Source organism: Pinus tabuliformis, chromosome 3_2 (genome assembly GCF_031772625.1).
Source record: "Pinus tabuliformis cultivar Carrire ecotype Pingquan chromosome 3_2, CPIR1, whole genome shotgun sequence".
Classification (NCBI taxonomy): Eukaryota; Viridiplantae; Streptophyta; class Pinopsida; order Pinales; family Pinaceae; genus Pinus; species Pinus tabuliformis.
The window spans coordinates 168,171,675-168,189,471 of NC_142302.1; the positions used below are offsets into that span (position 1 = coordinate 168,171,675).

Genomic DNA, 17,797 nt, shown 5'->3' on the forward strand with positions numbered 1-17,797 from the left:
CACAATACTGGATAGGCAACTTGAAAATCTATAAGTAGTACTATCAAGAGTGCATCAGCACATCACACTAGGCATACAACAAGGAGGTAAATGAGATGGGAAACATATCACCAAATATGGGAAGAAGAGAGGGAGAAAAACAGGTCTACAGTGCACCATCCTCATTGGGGAAATGCTATTGGAGTCCGAAAGATGCTCCAAGTTGACTAAATACTACCGTTCCTTACCTACAGGTCAACCATGAAGCTCATCTCATGGAATGTCAGAGGACTTAACGGTCTTGGGAAATACAGAATGATAAAGAACATGATTCAGCAAGAACAACCACACATTGTATTCATGCAGGAAACAAAATGTAACACTAGTACTTTAGCTTCCATATTATCCAAAGCCTGGGCGGGATGTCAGACTGTTACAGTAGATGCAACAGGTGCTTCGGGAGGGCTTGCCATAGCATGGAATACTCAGCACGTCTCCCTAACAGATTTCCATGCTTCACACCATTTTATACAAGCAACTTTCCACCTCATTGGAACCAACATACATGGCCACTTGACTAATGTATACTTCCCTCAAGATACAATGCAAAAGAATACGTTGCTAAAAACGTTGGAAATTCTCAATTCTACAAGAACTTATCCACTCTGGATCACAGGTGGTGACTTCAACATGATCACTCAGCTAGAGGAAAAACTTGGAGGCAGAAGGAAGCTGGACAATGAAAGCAATAGCTTCAAAGAATACATTCAAAACAACTGGCTAATTGACTTACCATTTGATAATGGCACTTACACATGGAATAACAAACGGACAAGCTCTCAACAAATCTCCTCCAGATTGGATAGATATCTAATCTCAGACAACTCTGTTCATTTAGGTGGTGATATATGCACCTCCATACTCCGCATTGCCGGCTCGGATCATTGGCTTATTTCCTTGCAATGGAAGAATCCTGGAAATTCAAACAGGAAACCATTTAAATTTGAAGCTTTTTGGCTCACTCACCCGAGTTTAAAAATATGGTCAAATTAGCGTGGGAGAGCTTCATTCCCAATGGCGGCTCAACTATGTATAAATTCTAGTAGAGACTGAAGCACATCAAAAGGCAAATCAAGACCTGTAATTACACTACATTCAACAATATATTTCAAGAGAAAAAAGTCCTCGAGCAAAGTATGAAAGAGCTACAGCAGAAGATAATTACAGGAGGCAGAACAGAGGAACTAGCAAGTCAAGAACAAGTTCTACTAACACAATTGGAAGAAAGAAGGAAACAAGAGGAACTGCTCTGGAAACAAAAGTCAAGAATCAGATGGCTAAAAGAAGGTGAAAGAAATACCAAATTCTTTCACCGCACAACTATTTAAAGAAGAATGAATAATACCATCTTGCATATTCAAAATCCACAGGGAGACAGAATGGAGAAGCAAGAAGATATCGAGAAAGAGCTCACTAATCACTTCAAAACAATACATCAAGAGCCGCCTACAGATAGACAACCTACAAAACGAAATACTTCAGCATATTCCCAAAATTATAACAGAGGAGCATAATCAGCTTTTGCTAAGACCGGTCACTCTGACAGAGGTAGAAGAGGCTTCAAATCAATTGAAAGTTGGGAAAGCTCCAGGACCTAATGGTTTCACCTCTAACTTTTACCATCACTTCTAGGACTTAATCAAAGTAGAAGTCTGGAATGTGGTAGAAGAATCCCGAGCTATGCATTGGCTACTTCCATCTCTCAATGCGACATTCATCGCACTCATTCCCAAAGAAGCTCAGCGAAGCACTCCGGAGAAGTTTAGGCCCATTGCACTATGCAACGTCATATACAAAATCATCTCGAAAGTAATTGCCAATCGCCTCAAATCACTCCTCCCTCTCCTCATTTCACAGGAACAATCTGGATATGTTGAAGGACGTCAAATCTTGGACGGCATTATTCTGACTCTGGAAATCATCAATTCCTTAAAGGGAAACAAACAGGAAAGTATCTTCTGAAAATCGATCTCTCTAAAGCCTTTGACAAACTTAGTTGGTCCTATATAAAACATATGCTGACTGCCTTCAGATTTAGTCCAACCTAGGTTAGACGGCTTATGAATCTCATAACCTCCCCCTTCTGCTCAGTTTTCGTTAATGGAATCCCCTCCAAACCCTACTCCCCTTCCAGAGGAATCCGTCAAGGTGACCCTTTATCTCCATTCCTCTTTATTATTATGGCAGAAGGTCTGGATTATCTTATAAAGCAGGTTGTTCAATCTCATGACCTTATAGGCATCTCTGTACATGGAACCTCTACGATCACACATCAACAATTTGTTGATGACAATATGCCTTTTGGACACCCCTCTATCAATGAAGCTTGCACCTACAAAGCTCTTCTAGAAACTTTTTCAAAATCCTCTAGAACCACTATAAATACTACCAAATCACAAATATTCTTTTTTCCACTCCTGTAGCCACTCAAAAAATCATAGCCAGAATCATTGGATTCTCTCAAGCCAAACTCCCATCTCATTATTTGGGCACTCCACTCATAGACTCAGCCTTACAACATGCATCTTGGCAACAACTCATTGAGAAAATGGAAAGCCGCCTATCGTCATGGACATATAGAACTCTCAACATGGCAAGCAGGCTCGTCCTAATAAAGGCGGCCTTACAATCCATGCCCCCCTATCTCTTCTCAGTTCTTGTTGCACCGAAATGGGCGCTAAAAAAATCAAAACTCTGCAATGTAACTTCTTATGGGGATCCACAGGGCAAAACAAAAAATGGGCGTTAGTAAAATGGGACACGGTCTGCACACCTAAAAAGCAGGGAGGTCTAGGATTATGTGACCCGCAACATAGCAACACATTAATGGGAGCACGAATATGGTGGTAATGGGTCTCAAGCCCATAGAAGCCATGGGCACAACTATGGACTGCAAAATATGCAAACAATCGTCCGCAACAGGAGCTGATAAGAATCACTACCACGACTACAGGATCTCTAATCTGGAATGCGGCAAAACAACACAGAGAGATCATCCAAAAGCATAGCTTTTGGGAGATACGCGAAGGGAGAACTGCGTGTTTCTGGATGGATTCTTGGCAACAGAGACCAAAAATTGCAGAACTTCTACCTTGCACAAATCACAATGGAAACAACCTCAACCAGACTGACCATGTAGCACAATTCTAGACTCACAACACCAATAAGGGCTTTAGTCAATGGAAACCTACTGCACAGATAACATAGCAAGAAACTGAAGCCTATAACTCGGAGCTACACAAAGAACTCACCAGCAGAAGAATCAGATACAATACTGGAAAAGATGTTCTAAGATGGGGATATACACCGAAACGAGTATACACAACAAAAGAAGCCTACCTGCTGATGCTCCAAACACAAGAACTAGTTGATCCAGCTTGGAATCGCATATGGACCACAGGAATATGGCCAAAAATATCTACTTTTACATGGCTGCTATATCATCAAAGAATCCTCACTTGGGAAAACTTAATCAAGGGAGGATTCAAGGAACCCTCCTACTGTCCTAATTGTCAAAATCATGAAGAAAATATTCAACACATCATGGATTCTTGCCACATGGCTAACCAATTATGGGAAAAACTTACTTTCTGTTGTCAGTGACCATGCAGAATCTTAGGGGATATAAAGAGCACCATTCGCAATTGGACTTCAGAGCCATATAACAACAAAATTCTCAATAAGCTATGGACAATTCTGTCGGGCTTCATTTTCTGGACAATTTGGAAGGAAAGAAACAAAAGAATTTTCAAAAACCAAAGAACTACTTTAGAGATCATATGGACCAACTTATGTCAGAATATTTAGGAAACTCTAGCTCTCCAACAGTGGAGTGCTGAGGACTTTCCCACCCAGGCACAGGAACAGAGCATATGGGCAAATTGGAACTTCAAGCTCCAGCAGGTACAACTTGATCCCAATAGACTAAGCACTATCACCAAGCAGCTCTCACATTGGAATCCCCCCCGACAAAAGGTGATAAAGCTAAATTTTGATGGGGCCTCCAAGGGCAACCCAGGTAAAGCAGGACATGGTGGCATATTCAGAGATCATGAAGGCCGACCTTTGCTAATATACTTTAGCTCCATTGGTTGGGACATGAACAATTCCATAGAAATGGAAGGACTATGGCAAGGTATGAACTTAGCACACCAACATAATTTTCATCCCATCATAATAGAGGGGGACTCCCAAATTCTAATAAATATGGTCACTCAAATACAACTAGGAAGCACTGCTTCGAGAGTTGCTAAAAGCTGGAGACTAGTGGCCAGGCTTGAACTAATAGAGCAATGGATGAAAAACAGGAGAGCAACCACATTTATTCATGTCAAAAGGGACAACAACAAGGTAGCAGATCTCTTGGCAAATATAGGAGTTGAACAGGATCAAGTCCTACATTCTGGCACAATCAACATTCTAAATGACCAATCTCAATTGCAAGCTTGCACTGACCTGGTGCACAAGGACGCCCATCTCCTAGATGCGGGTGATAATTAAGGGTAGTAAGGTGACAACCAACTGGGTTGGCGTGTGGCGAGACCACATGGCTTCCCGCAGGTTGGCACAGAGGTCCAAAAATGGCATTTATAATCGCCATAAATGCACCTTATGCGAGTGTTGCCTCTAATCTGTTAACCGCCATCAACCTCGGCTCAGTGCAAGCATGAATTCTCGGGAGAATTTCACCTCTGCTTTGGCCTATCAACCTCTGCAACCTCTGCCACTGCAATGCCTCTGCCCTCAAGCCATGATTGAACCTATCTCCCACACCACCACAGGGAGACGCTACCATCTCCTTTGTTGCATTGATCTTGGCCCGGGCACCCACTTCACCCATAGCCTGGATTGTCATTTTATCTCCCCTTCGGCCCTGGTTGCTTGTCCCTTTGTTGAGCAGTCTGCAAGCTCCATTGTGTCGTTGCACCTCATTGTGCCCAATTCTGGAAGAAATTCGCATATGCTTGTAGACAGTATGGTGCGACATTGTATGCGCAGAGGCAGGGGTGGGAGCCGAGGGAGCCTGAGTCGCCCCCAACACTCTCGTGCTTCGGATACTACCTCCTCTTTGGCTGAGCAAATCCCTGGACGTTACCCAAATACGCGCAATGGAAGAGGCCGCCTCCACTAGGTGGCCTCTGCCTTGCCTCCCAGTAGCCTCCCTTCCATTTCTGCCTCGTCTCTCAAAGGCACTCCACACATTCCTCAACTGCATTCCCAGAATGTCCAATTCACCTTCCGCTCTACCCTGAACAAGCCCCTCATCACGGCCACCATAACCATTCTCTTTCACGAGGCGGAGCAGACCATTGAGGAACAAGCCATCGAGGTTGGAGGACACACCAATGTAATTGCGGAGCAAGGAACGACGGGGGGTGGTAGCACCAGGGAAATTGGGGTATCGGACATTGCTGGTGGTGGGCACACCACAGCAGGGTGTAGCCACACCAAAGCCATACCAGAACGGGCTCAGACAAGCGTTCAAGGAGCAGGGGAGCGGAACCAGGAGCAGAAGACAAGACATGCAGGGAAGGAGGTGAGTTAGGTAATGGACAAATATTGTTGTCTCGTCGAGGAAGAACACTAGGCATTGCAGGCTGGCAACACGGAGACTTCGCTTCTGGCAAGTGATGACATGGAGGAGTACAGGTGTTTCATAGTGGAGGAACACCCTCTGTCTCCGCCACGTCCCTAGTTTTCCACCTTGATGTTGCGTGTCCGCCTCTTTGTCTGCCACCTTGCTACCACTCAGCGCACCACGCATCCACCACACAGTCTGCCACTCAGCATGCTACATGTCTCGGGTTTTTGGGACTCTGTTTTTCAGTTTTTTGTTTTCAATGGAGTTTCGGTGAAAAACTATGAGTTTTTTGCTCTTTAGTTGGTTTTTTTGTCTCATTAGATACAATGATAACAAACTGGATGCTTCACTGGTTTCCCCTGCGTGGGCAGCAAGCTAATTCTCTGAACTCTTTTCTGTTATGGACTGGTTTCCCTTCTGGGCAGTTCATATCCAGACTTTGTTGGTTGTTGCCATTCCTTTAACATAGTTAAGTACATGCTCTGGTCTCAGTGTATGATATATTTTTTCATTAATAGAATTAGTATAACTTACAAAAAAACAAAAACAAAAAACAAACAAACTTGCTACATACAAAAGAAATTGAAATTTTTTCAACCATAAAGTTAAAAAACCATGACATTATGAACAAATTACATGAATAAATGAATTCAAAAGTCATTATTTGTATATTGAATGAAACATACATTATATCTCTAGTTTAATGTTGCATTATAGATATTCTAAATAATAAAAATTATCATAATTAAGATATATAATCCAACAACATAAAAATGATTCATAACTTCTCATTTAACATCATATGGAAATCAAAAATTTTATTTCGAGATACGATGCAAACATCAGTTATATAAACTATCTTAAACAATTATTCAAAATCACTCATATTTTCCTGCACACCATCAAAATTCACATCTTCAGATGAGTGACAGGATGTTGACGAAGATGTTCCATATTCTTCTCTTTCATCAACTACTGCCCCATCTGAGTCCACATGCATGCCCGCCATTTTAGGTTTCAAAATTCTTTTAGATATACGACTAGTTTCAACAGACTCCCATCTCAACATTGTTCCTTCTGGTAACAACCTTTTCAGAATCTCTATCGTCTTGAAGCAAAGAGTTCCTCCCTTTGTTAAATTGAAGTCATAAACATGTATGTCAACATCCTCCAATTTTAATATGTCTGTGCAACAACGATTTATATTTGTACCCTTTCTTTTTTTCTTTCCGTCATTCTTTTTGTCAACTACCATCTCTAGCTTATACACACCATTGAATGGGTGTGTATTTGTGGCATACCAATGTACTTAAACACCTATAACATCCTCATTTTTTGTAAAGACCTTTATAACTTTAGCAACCCATAATGGATAGCCATTGGGATCTCCATCTGTTAGCACTATGATCATGCAACCCTCCTTAATATCCTATATTGAACCCCTGTAAAGGTTTTCCACGGCTTCACGTTGTGCATGAGATATTCTGGAACCAATATACATCTCTCTTTCCTCTGCCTGTGAAGAATTAATAATACCTTGAGATTGTTGTTGTTCAACAATGTTTATTTCCTCATGTTCATTCGACACATTTTGTGGCCAAATAAATGGATTTTTCAAAGGTATATCTTCATTTGTTGTTGTTGAAATGATATCACTTTGATTATTGAAAAATGACTCCCACCAAATTGAATCAGCAATGTCAAAGTACTCATATGTATATCTAATACTTTTTTTTTTTAATTTCTTCTAGGTGATTAGAATAATTTATATCTCTATTTTGTCTGCGTGCATTATGAACTTCACCAACTGATTGTAATAACAATATTTTTGATGCAAATATTGGATGATCTGGAATTAACTTCAAAAATTGCAAACCTGATGATAGTGCCCATTCTACAGTAGTTGAATACTTCTTGCCCCATATTAGTGTTTTCCCATCAATTTTTTTTCATACGAAATTGATGTTGGAAGCTGATGTCATTAAGTTGTTCAATTCATTTCCCCTCACCATATGATCCTAGAATAAACCTTCGCATGTCAACAGTTTCTTCCAACACATCAAAAGTAGGCTCTGGCATGTATGATTTCTTAATACATTCAATTAATGATGGCAAGCTCCCAACTTCCTTCCTCCTCAATGAGACTGAAAAATGACTGAACATCTGATCAATATGGTCATGAGTGTGCCCAACAAGAAGGAAACCAACCTTTACCTTCTAAAAAATTCGCAATTCAACAAGCATGTTTAGATATCCAAAAACAACCTGATTTTGGTTTTCAAGACAAGTGTTGTCCAATTGTAGATACAAAACTTCGGGAAGATTACCAGACCAATGAGAAAGCACATCATGAATTATGGTTATGGTTAGATTTGCATCATTATGAATATTTGGAGCTGTGAAGTACACCCTTGGCAACATTTCCCATTGAAGACCATACAACCGACCAAGTGATACTGAATAAATTTTTCCTCCTATAAATTTTTGAGTGTGCGAACAAAATGTGATAAAAGTGTTTTCTTCTGGTCCATACCATCAATTATCAAACCCAAATATTTATTCGGATTATCATAACACTTCTTTCGATGCTTGTACAACTTTTTCCTTTCATTTGTTTGTTGTTCGCGATGCTCCTGAAGTTCTTTGACAATTGAATCTACACAACATAAAAGAAAGCCATTAAGAAATATGTTTTCATAGTTGATGACCATACAATTTTAAAAGTTAAGTTATGAATGCTTACCTCTTTCTGACCCTTCACATTTGTCCCTTTTGTATTTAAGAGAAGCACATGTACTGCAAATCCCCATCCTTGTCTTCTTAGGAATATGGACATTGTTGAATTATTTCTTCTATACCTTCACAAAATATTGATATGTAATAAACCGGCCATGTCCCTCAGCACCTTCTGCATATTCTTTATATAAGTTGTAGATTTCTCGTCTTGAAAAATTATCTGGAATATGTATCGTCTCTCTATTTGGCATACACTCTCCATGCTTTGAAAAGAATTTTTTTATCCATGACATTGCAGTATTTGATAATGGCCCAAACTATCTTTTATGACGTACTTCTAAATAAAATGTGGGTTCCTTTTCCAAATTTTCTTGAATTCTCGAGAGACGAAAATTCCCAATTGAATGAAACATTTTGAAAGCCTTTCTACAGATAAATAAAGTCCTAATATGATAATCATAGCCTGACAATGTAGATTGCATGCACCCAAGTAAATATGAATTTTGCATGCTTTTATTCATTGACAAATGTCTCTTCCTACTCTCTAATGCAAATTTGAGATCCATATGTTTCAAGCAATCTTTTTGGCAACATTCACTTGAAATGAGAGCGCTGATAGAACTTCTTCTCATAAGATATTCTGCTCTACCCCTTGTATAACTAGAACATCTTGCATTAATACGAAAAGGTCTGCTCCTACTCCTCGATACAATATTTCTTGGCAACATCTCCATCATTCGATCATCATTTGTATAAGGATTTTCATCATCATTAAGAGGAATGTTATCCACACTATGATCAGTTGTGCTTTTCAAACACTCACTTGGAGGATATTCTTCATCTTCCCCTTCTTCAGTGCTACTATCATAGTCCTTAGAATTTAGACTGAATGGAAAATTTGACTTGATGTTTATTGGATATTCTTCCTCATGTGCATTGTTAGTGTTGCACTCATAGTCCATAGAATTACGACTACGTCGAAAATGTGACTGTTTACTGACTGAAAATGTTACATCTTGTCCTTTGTCACTGCTACCTTTATACTCATTAGAATTAGGACTAAGTGCATCAACCCGTCCTTCATCACTGTTGCTCTTATAGTCGTTAGAATTAGGACTAAGAGAACACCATGACACTCCATTCTTTTGAAATTCATCATCACGCTCTTAATCACTGCTACTCTCATAGTCCTTAGAATTAGGACTAAGAGGATACTGTGACACTCCATTCTTTTGAAATTCATCATCATGATTTTCATCACTGTTGCTCTCATAGTCCTTAGAATTAGGACTAAGTGGACACCATGACACTCCATTCTTTTGAAATTCATTATCCCTCTCTTCATCGCTGCTACTCTCATAGTCCTTAGAATTAGGACTAAGTGGACACCGTGACACTCCATACTTTTGAAATTCATCATCATGCTCTTCATCACTGCTGCTCTCATAGTCCTTAGAATTAAGACTAAGTGGACACTTTGACACTCCATTCTTTTGAAATTCGTTATCACGCTCTTCATCACTACTGCTCTCATAGTCCTTATAATTAAAAGTAAGTGGACACCGTGACACTCCATTCTTTTGAAATTCGTCATCATGCTCTTCAGCACTGCTGCTCTCATAGTCCTTAGAATTAGGACTAAGTGGACACCATGACACTCCATTCTTTTGAACTTCACCATCATGCTCTTCATCACTGTTGCTCTCATAGTCCTTAGAATTAGGACTGAGTGGACACCATGACACTCCATTATTTTGAAATTTGTCATCATGCTCTTCATCACTGCTGCTTTCATAGTCCTTAGAATTAGGATTAAGTGGAATCTGTGACTCTTTATTTATTTGAAGTTCTCTATCCCCTATTTCATCAGTGCTGCTCTCATAGTCCTTAGGATTAGGACTAAGTGGAAGAATTGACTTTCTATTCATAGTGGAAGAATTCCCGCTATATTCATCAATATGAATAAAGTTGTTACGCGATAAAGATGTTGATGCTATACAAATCAAAACTTCACTATTAAAACAATCCATCACTTTCAAATAGAAGATGTTGAATGATACAAATGGAGAGTCTCCTAAAGATATTATATAGCTTAGAAATGAAATTTTCCCTCCAAAAATTTTCCATTCAAAAAATTTCGCGAAAATATTTCCCTCCAAAAAGTTTGTTAGATTTATTTCCCTCCATTATTTTATTCTACAATTTATTGAAAAATGTAAACTAATTTTTTTTTATGAAATAAATCATTAAAGTTAAAATTGTAAACTACAACTTCTACCTAAATTATTTTAATAGTTAAAGTATATAATATTTACTAAACAATTGATTTATTTTATTTTTTATTTTTATTTTTTACATTCTAAAACAAATTAATTCCACATTCACCCCGCTGTAAAACAATTCCATAATATTCGCTTTATCATATTTTCCTTCATCGCCACAAAAAATTAACATGTTAATTTTTTTAAAACAAATTAATCCCACATTAACTGTACGGTAAAACATCTTCGTAATTTCACCTATATAATAAATTCCATTATCACTATTACTCACACCATATCAAGGTTTTCTAAGATTCGTTGAAAGATTTGGAGCGAATTTGTGGAGCAGCTACATTGTTATCAACAACATATTCAACAGATAATTCTCTCATTTTTTTTTTGTTAAATTAAATTTTTTTGCGAGCCAAATTAACCAATACGTCTGTCGTAAGCATGGTGGACCCGGTAAAGCTCACGACGACCAAACATACCCATAGTTAGGGGTGATGAGCATGGCTGGCCCACCCGACCGCGGGGTGGCAGGGCGATTCTCGGAATCTCCCATCACCCCACGGGCGGGCAGGCCGCCGGGGTGGCGTAGGGTGGGGCTGGAATCACCCGCCACCTCGCGGATGAGCTGGTCGTTGGGGTGGCACAGGGGGCGGTTGTGGCAGCCCCCACCCCCGCGCCTCCCGGCGGGCCGCCCGCCTGCGAGGTGGTGGGCGATTCCTGGAATTGCCATCCATCGTGCAGGCGGGCGGGCCACCGGGGTGGCGCGGTGGGGCTTCTACCATTTATCCCCACATTGATATCCTTATTCGTCTTCAATCCACCCCTTAAGAGGGAGGCTGAGGGGTAGATTGAAGATGGAGAAGGAGAACAATGTGGGGAGAAATCGCAGAAGTTGTTGCTACCGCCCCCCTCGCGTCACCCCGCCTGGCAGGTCGCCGGGGTGGAGTAGGGGGAAGGCTATGGCAGCCCCCCGGCGCCACCCTGGCGGTCACCCCGCGGGCGGGCGGGCTGCCAAGGTGGCGCGGGGGAGGCTGTGGTAACAACTTCTACCATTTCTCGCCACATTGATCTCCTTCTTCGTCTTTAATCTACCCTGATTGAAGACAGAGAAGGAGATCAATGTGGGGAGAAATGGTAGAAGTTGTTGTCACAGCCTCCTCCCGTGCCACCCCGGCGGCTCGCCCGCCTGTGGGATGGCAGGCGATTTCAAGAATCGCCCACCACCTCGCGAGCGGGCGGGCCATTAGGGTGGCGTGGGGGGGTGTTGCGGCAGGGCGATATATTAATACTAAGAAAATTTTAATTTTGTTAGTATTAATATTTTTTTTTTTAATTTCAATGATCTGATTATACAAATTAAAAATTTATGATATCTTTTGGTTGTTAATTTAAGTTAATACGTTTTCATTATTTACTGATTTATGTGTTTCTTTTCTTTCAGGAAAATGACATCAAAGAATATTTATGTGAATCTTTATGGACCAAAGACTCTTAAAGGTGGATCTTCAAAAAACATTGGTGAACGAACTCCACCTGAGCTCATGGCTACAAATATTTCAAGTGCCTCAAATGATAAGAAGATTTCATACCGGAAGAATTCAAAAGAAGTGAAATTTCCATTAAAAATCTGGTATGTGAAAGAAAAAGAAAGCCAAAATGTGAATATATATCTATATATTGATATACCGAATGATAATGGAATTTATGACGTGATGGGAAGAGTCATATGTACCGGACAGTGAAGTTGTTTACATACTTACAAAACCGCCCAAGTCACATGAAAGGATTAAATACCACCTATCATATTCATTGTATGACACAAGAGAGGTATCTACAAAGTTGTGTAAACAAATCGTAAATGAGATGAAACAAAATATCGTAAGTATTGTTATTTATATTTGTATTTTACGTTCTTGTAACTGTCTCACTATATTTTTTTAACTTTGTTTTTATTGACATATGATATTTTGTATGGCAGAATTTGTTGAAAGTTATTCAATTAGGTTGGGAGGCATTCATTTCATAGAGCATGATATTATGAAAGTTGTCAGCAGTTTCTACTCAGTGTCAGAAGAAGATATGACAAACAAACAAAATGTAGTAATTGATGATGCTACAAAACTACATCCAAGGGATCAGAAAAAGAAGAAGAAGCCTTTAGTGGATAAATCTAGCAAAGATAGACAAGTTACTTTTGAAGACGATGAAGTTGAAACTGACAGTGAAGCATATGTTGCCGTTACTGAAGATGAAATTGGAACTGACAAGAGTCGTAAAAGACCAAAAGTAACAATGCCCAAGAATAAATCTGTTACAGTTAATGATGAGAATGTTATGAAGAAGAAAAGCAAAGTTGAAGATTTTGAAGTAGTCATTAAGCAATCAAGAACCTAGTGAAACTTCAAAAGAAAGCAGAGAAATCATTACACCAGGAGTTGATTTAGAGGATGGCATTATCAAAATAAAACAAAATGCCATTCGACAGAATTTGACAAAGAGAAACTTAATTGAGGGTGGTCGTACATTTCAGCTTAATGTCAGGCAAACCTATAAGGCAAGTGAAGGACAATGTTAATATCAAGTCAGAAAGCCTCATCATTTGCATGTTCGCAACTTGAAGACATTGATGAGGTACAATCCATATGCTTATGTGGTTAGTTATGTGTTTCTTGTTGATCCTGTTCAAGTTCCCAACAAAGAAGCATTTGATAAGTCAAAATGTTTTGAATACAATTATTGTGCTTGGGGGGAACTATTCTGTAGAGACTCAAAGACAATTGATGGAGAAATATCCTAATAACCCACGTTTTGAAAAAATGAAGTGTATCATTTATGTTGGTTTATCAGATACAGAAGCAAATTTAGTGGCATGGGATCATAATTCAGATAATGAATATAGGATGTCTATGACTTTCATCCAAAGGGTTAGATATATTCATAGTGAATTTGAAGAAAAATGTGGTGAGGATAGGATAAATATTATTGTAGATTTCCGAAAGGAATGTTGTATGGAAATAGGCTATCCAATTGAAGAGAAAATCAATTCAAAAGGTGGAAAAGGCGGCAAATTTAGTGATTTATTCAGAGGTGTTGATAACATTTTCCAGTTGGCATTTAGAAGTGGAGATGTATGAGAATTGGTTAATGAGATTTTTAGCATGTGGGAAAACATTGGCATTAAAAACCAGAAGGTCAAAAACTCTAAGCCATTGATATGTAGCAACAGTAAATCAGGTCCTCAAATGAAGCAGCTTCTAGAAGATATAACTATCACACCTTGGAGAGCAATGCAAGGAGTGAAAGATGAAAAAATTGTCAAAACAATATTATCTCATGTGAGGTGAGGAGAATTATCATTGGATGAAATGTCTAAGGAATTTCAAAAGTAAGTTTGTTGAATTATTTTTATTTATTTCTAGATTATAATTTTCTTTTAAATAAAACATATTATTTTTGGCAGTATTTGTTATACATATCATTATATTAAATTTTTGTTACTTTATCTTTGCAGTCACAAAGTTTACATGAAAATTCAAGAACAAATAGTTAAATTGTTGAATGAAGATAGTTGGGATGATGTTGTACACAACTATCCAGATTCAAGTTCTACATGAACATCAAAAGTTTTTTTATCTTGCATTTAAAAAGGTATCTTGATTTATACATTCATTTTTATTCATCTGTGTATTATTTATAATTTATAATTTACATATATATTTGTTTTTTTATAGATGAAGAAAGATTATAATGGAGCACCAGATAGTTTCAAAACCGTTACTAAAAAAATAAAGATTGAAAGACTGAAGAAGCAACGTATTAAGAATGTTGAACTTGATCCAACTCTTACTCATTTCATTTGGAATGGGCTAAACACTATTCAATATCAAGTAATACAAGGCGACTGTGAAGACATTGCTAAACTCATACCTAAAAGGGATTATGCCCTAGTTATTGCAGATAATCCCCATGGTTTCAATATTCCAAACATTGACTACGATAGTGACCCTTATACTTATCAAGCTCTTAGTAAAGTGGTTGCAGGATTTCTAAAAGTCACATCATCACCATTATGGAGATTTGTGACATTTCATTCAGATACACAATTGACAATGATATTGTCAAGCTCTAAGGGGAAAACAAATTCAAGGATGCAGCTTACATGGTAAGACGTTTAAAATGTATATTTGATTAATGTTGAAAAATTCATTTATGTACAAATTAATTGAACTTTTACTATTTCATGTTACATGCAAAAGTCAAATCTTCTTAATCGTGAAGATAAACTATTTATAAATGATTGTGAGTTCATTCATATTGATAGTTGGGCAAAAGATGATAGCTATATGTATATGATTTTTAATCAGGTAAATGGAACGAGTCATAGCCAAATACCGACTTATGATGTTGTTGTAAGAAAACTAACATATTAAGACAAAGAAGCAAAAGGAGAGATGGTTAACATTTATCAAAAACCACAATTATTGATTAACTATCTTATAGACATATGTTCAAATGAAGGAGATTGGGTTGTGGATTTATTTTCTGGCTCAGGTAAGTTTTATTATATGGAATTGAATTTCAATATGTTATTTTTTAATTAATATGTCATTGTACTAATTTACTTCATTATTTCTTTTGTGCTTGATAATTAGGTACAACACTAGCATGTTGCCTTCAAAAAGGAAAAAATTGCATTGCAATTGAAAAAGATCCAACATAGTGCAATTTCATTGAACAAAGAATTAATGCTCTTCAATTTCTTCTAGATGCAATGCAAAAAATTGGGTTGAAGAAATATGACTTTAATGAATCACGTGTGGCAAAAAAGGTAAAGGAACCCCAACCACCATTACACGAAATGTTTGGAAAAATATACATTGGGAGATTCGTAGACATCAAAGATCCATTAGGAGAGGAAAATGAAGCAGAAAATATTGTGGAAGAAGACAATGATGAAACTCTAGAGAACGAAGAGTTTGGATTATGTGACATTGTTGATTAAATTTAAGTTATGCTTGGAAATTAAGCTCATTTTTTGTAACTATTAAGTAGTTATACTTGTAATGTTTTGACTTTGACATTTTATGAGAAGAATATACACTCAATTAAGGTTGTTATGCGTTCAATATTTATATTATGTGATTTTCGCATTAATTTTTAAGCTAATCATTATTTTTTGAAAAAAAATGATTATTATTATTTTTTTGATATGAAATTCATTAAAAAAACTATTATTTAGCCACTTTTAGTTAATTTTTTCGTATAAAAATTGTGATTTTGACATGTCATTTCTAACAAAAAATTATCAAAATGTGTAGTTTTTTAGTTATTTTTATGTCAATTGTTAAAAAAAATATTGTCTTTTAGAAACAATTATCTCATGTGGATTGAAAAATTAATTAACGATGTATAAATATGTAAGCTATCGAAAATTCAGAATATCGACCTTCTTCTTTAAATATGCAAAACAATAAAAACCTCACTACAAAAGAAATTAAAATTAAAATAAAAACAAAAAAATATGAAGAAAAAGACCACTTCAAAAATTATTAAATTTACAAAATAATTATTTACAGTTCATACATTAAAAAAAAAGCCTTTTAAAAAAAGGGCCTCGTGTAGAATTACCACTTTTTTAAATCAGCGTAAAAAACACTACCATTCTAAAACGCAATGTACATAAAAAAAATTATAGCGCCAAAAACTATGCTCTAAAAAAACATGTGTGTTCTGCATCACCCCTTTTCAAAATTGGGTCACTTTTTTGCTATCTCTACAAAACGGGTAACAGTATGAGCTCCCGTTTCAAAGTTTACATTGTTTAAAACATTGATTACGAAGGAATCCATTTCAATTGTGCTTGTTTCCATGCCCATGGCCATCTAAGCAAATACTGCAAAATTGAGAAAAGTGCAGGGAGAAAATGGATGTGCAAAGACTCATTTTATTTAGTTTCTCCACCTCGGATTTCCCTTCTTCTGAGTGTAGAAAATTTATGATAGGTTAACTCGATAATGCAATATAAATAAAAGTAGAATACTATAACCTACTTCTACTATCAATTTGCGGAAGCTTAAAGATCGAGCTGAACAATATAACCAGAAAAAGAAGAATCAATGGCACAATACACATGAAAATACTTTGGGGAAAGTCTGAGATAAAAACCCCACACTATTGTATTATCATACATTGTGGAAATACATAGGAATTATACAAAGCCTTAGCTCTCACAGTTATCCATCTCTCAATACAATCCTCACAGATACTCACAAGCAATGTTGGCTTCTCTCCAGCCTTCCTCTCTGCCCTCCAAGCTCCTATTTCCTTGCGCTATTCCTTGTGGATGATTAGCTCATTACCAAGTGGAAAAACAAGCCTTCAAAACTACGCAATCCTCAAGGATGAATCCTTAACTGCATGCATGAGTTTTTCCCATGAGAAAAACACATGCAACTGATAATACACTGTCCTTTAACGTTAATCTCAATTGGGTCTTTCTCATAATAGACATGCATGAGTTTCTAATGAGGGAATCTTTAGTTAACTGGAGTAGCACTAGTTGAGTGCATTAATGCATCAACTGACTGTTAACTCACTATTAGTTCTTCAAACAGTTTGGAATTAATTTAACTGGACTTAACTCAGTAAACTGAGTTAACTAATTACAACTCAAATATATCTCAATCTTATCTCCTTAATTTAAGGGATAACTCTTGCATGACTTCAGAAAGACTTTTAACTTGAATTTCTTCAACTAATTAATTTAAAATAAATAAATTAATTATTTCCAAGTAGCTATTAAGACTAAATTCGATTTTAATTCACAATTTAATTCAAGGACAAATTAAATTGGAATATTCTTGTTGCCACATTTCAACACTCCCTCTCAACAAGAAAGGGATTATCTGCCACCCCGATCCTGTCTCTATGGAACTCGAATTTACACTTTGACAATGCCTTTGTCAAAATGTCAGCATCTTGCTCCTCTGTCGAAATATACTGCAGCAACATGATCCTCGTCGCTACATAGTCTCTAAGATGATGATACCGGATGTCGATGTGCTTGGACCTATCATGAAATACTAGATTCTCAGAGAGTTCGATACAACTCTGATTATCACAATAAATCACAGTTGGATCCATCCTCTGATCAAACAAACCAACTAGG

General features: G+C 37.4%; 1 protein-coding gene across 1 annotated transcript; it reads left to right on the forward strand.

Annotated features, from left to right (window-relative positions):
* Positions 1-240: 240 nt before the first annotated feature.
* LOC149180328 (uncharacterized) lies at positions 241-1,032 on the forward strand. The gene has a single exon (XM_089413847.1). It carries the CDS (start codon positions 241-243, stop codon positions 1,030-1,032), a length of 792 nt encoding a protein of 263 aa, XP_089269973.1.
* Positions 1,033-17,797: the final 16,765 nt, after the last annotated feature.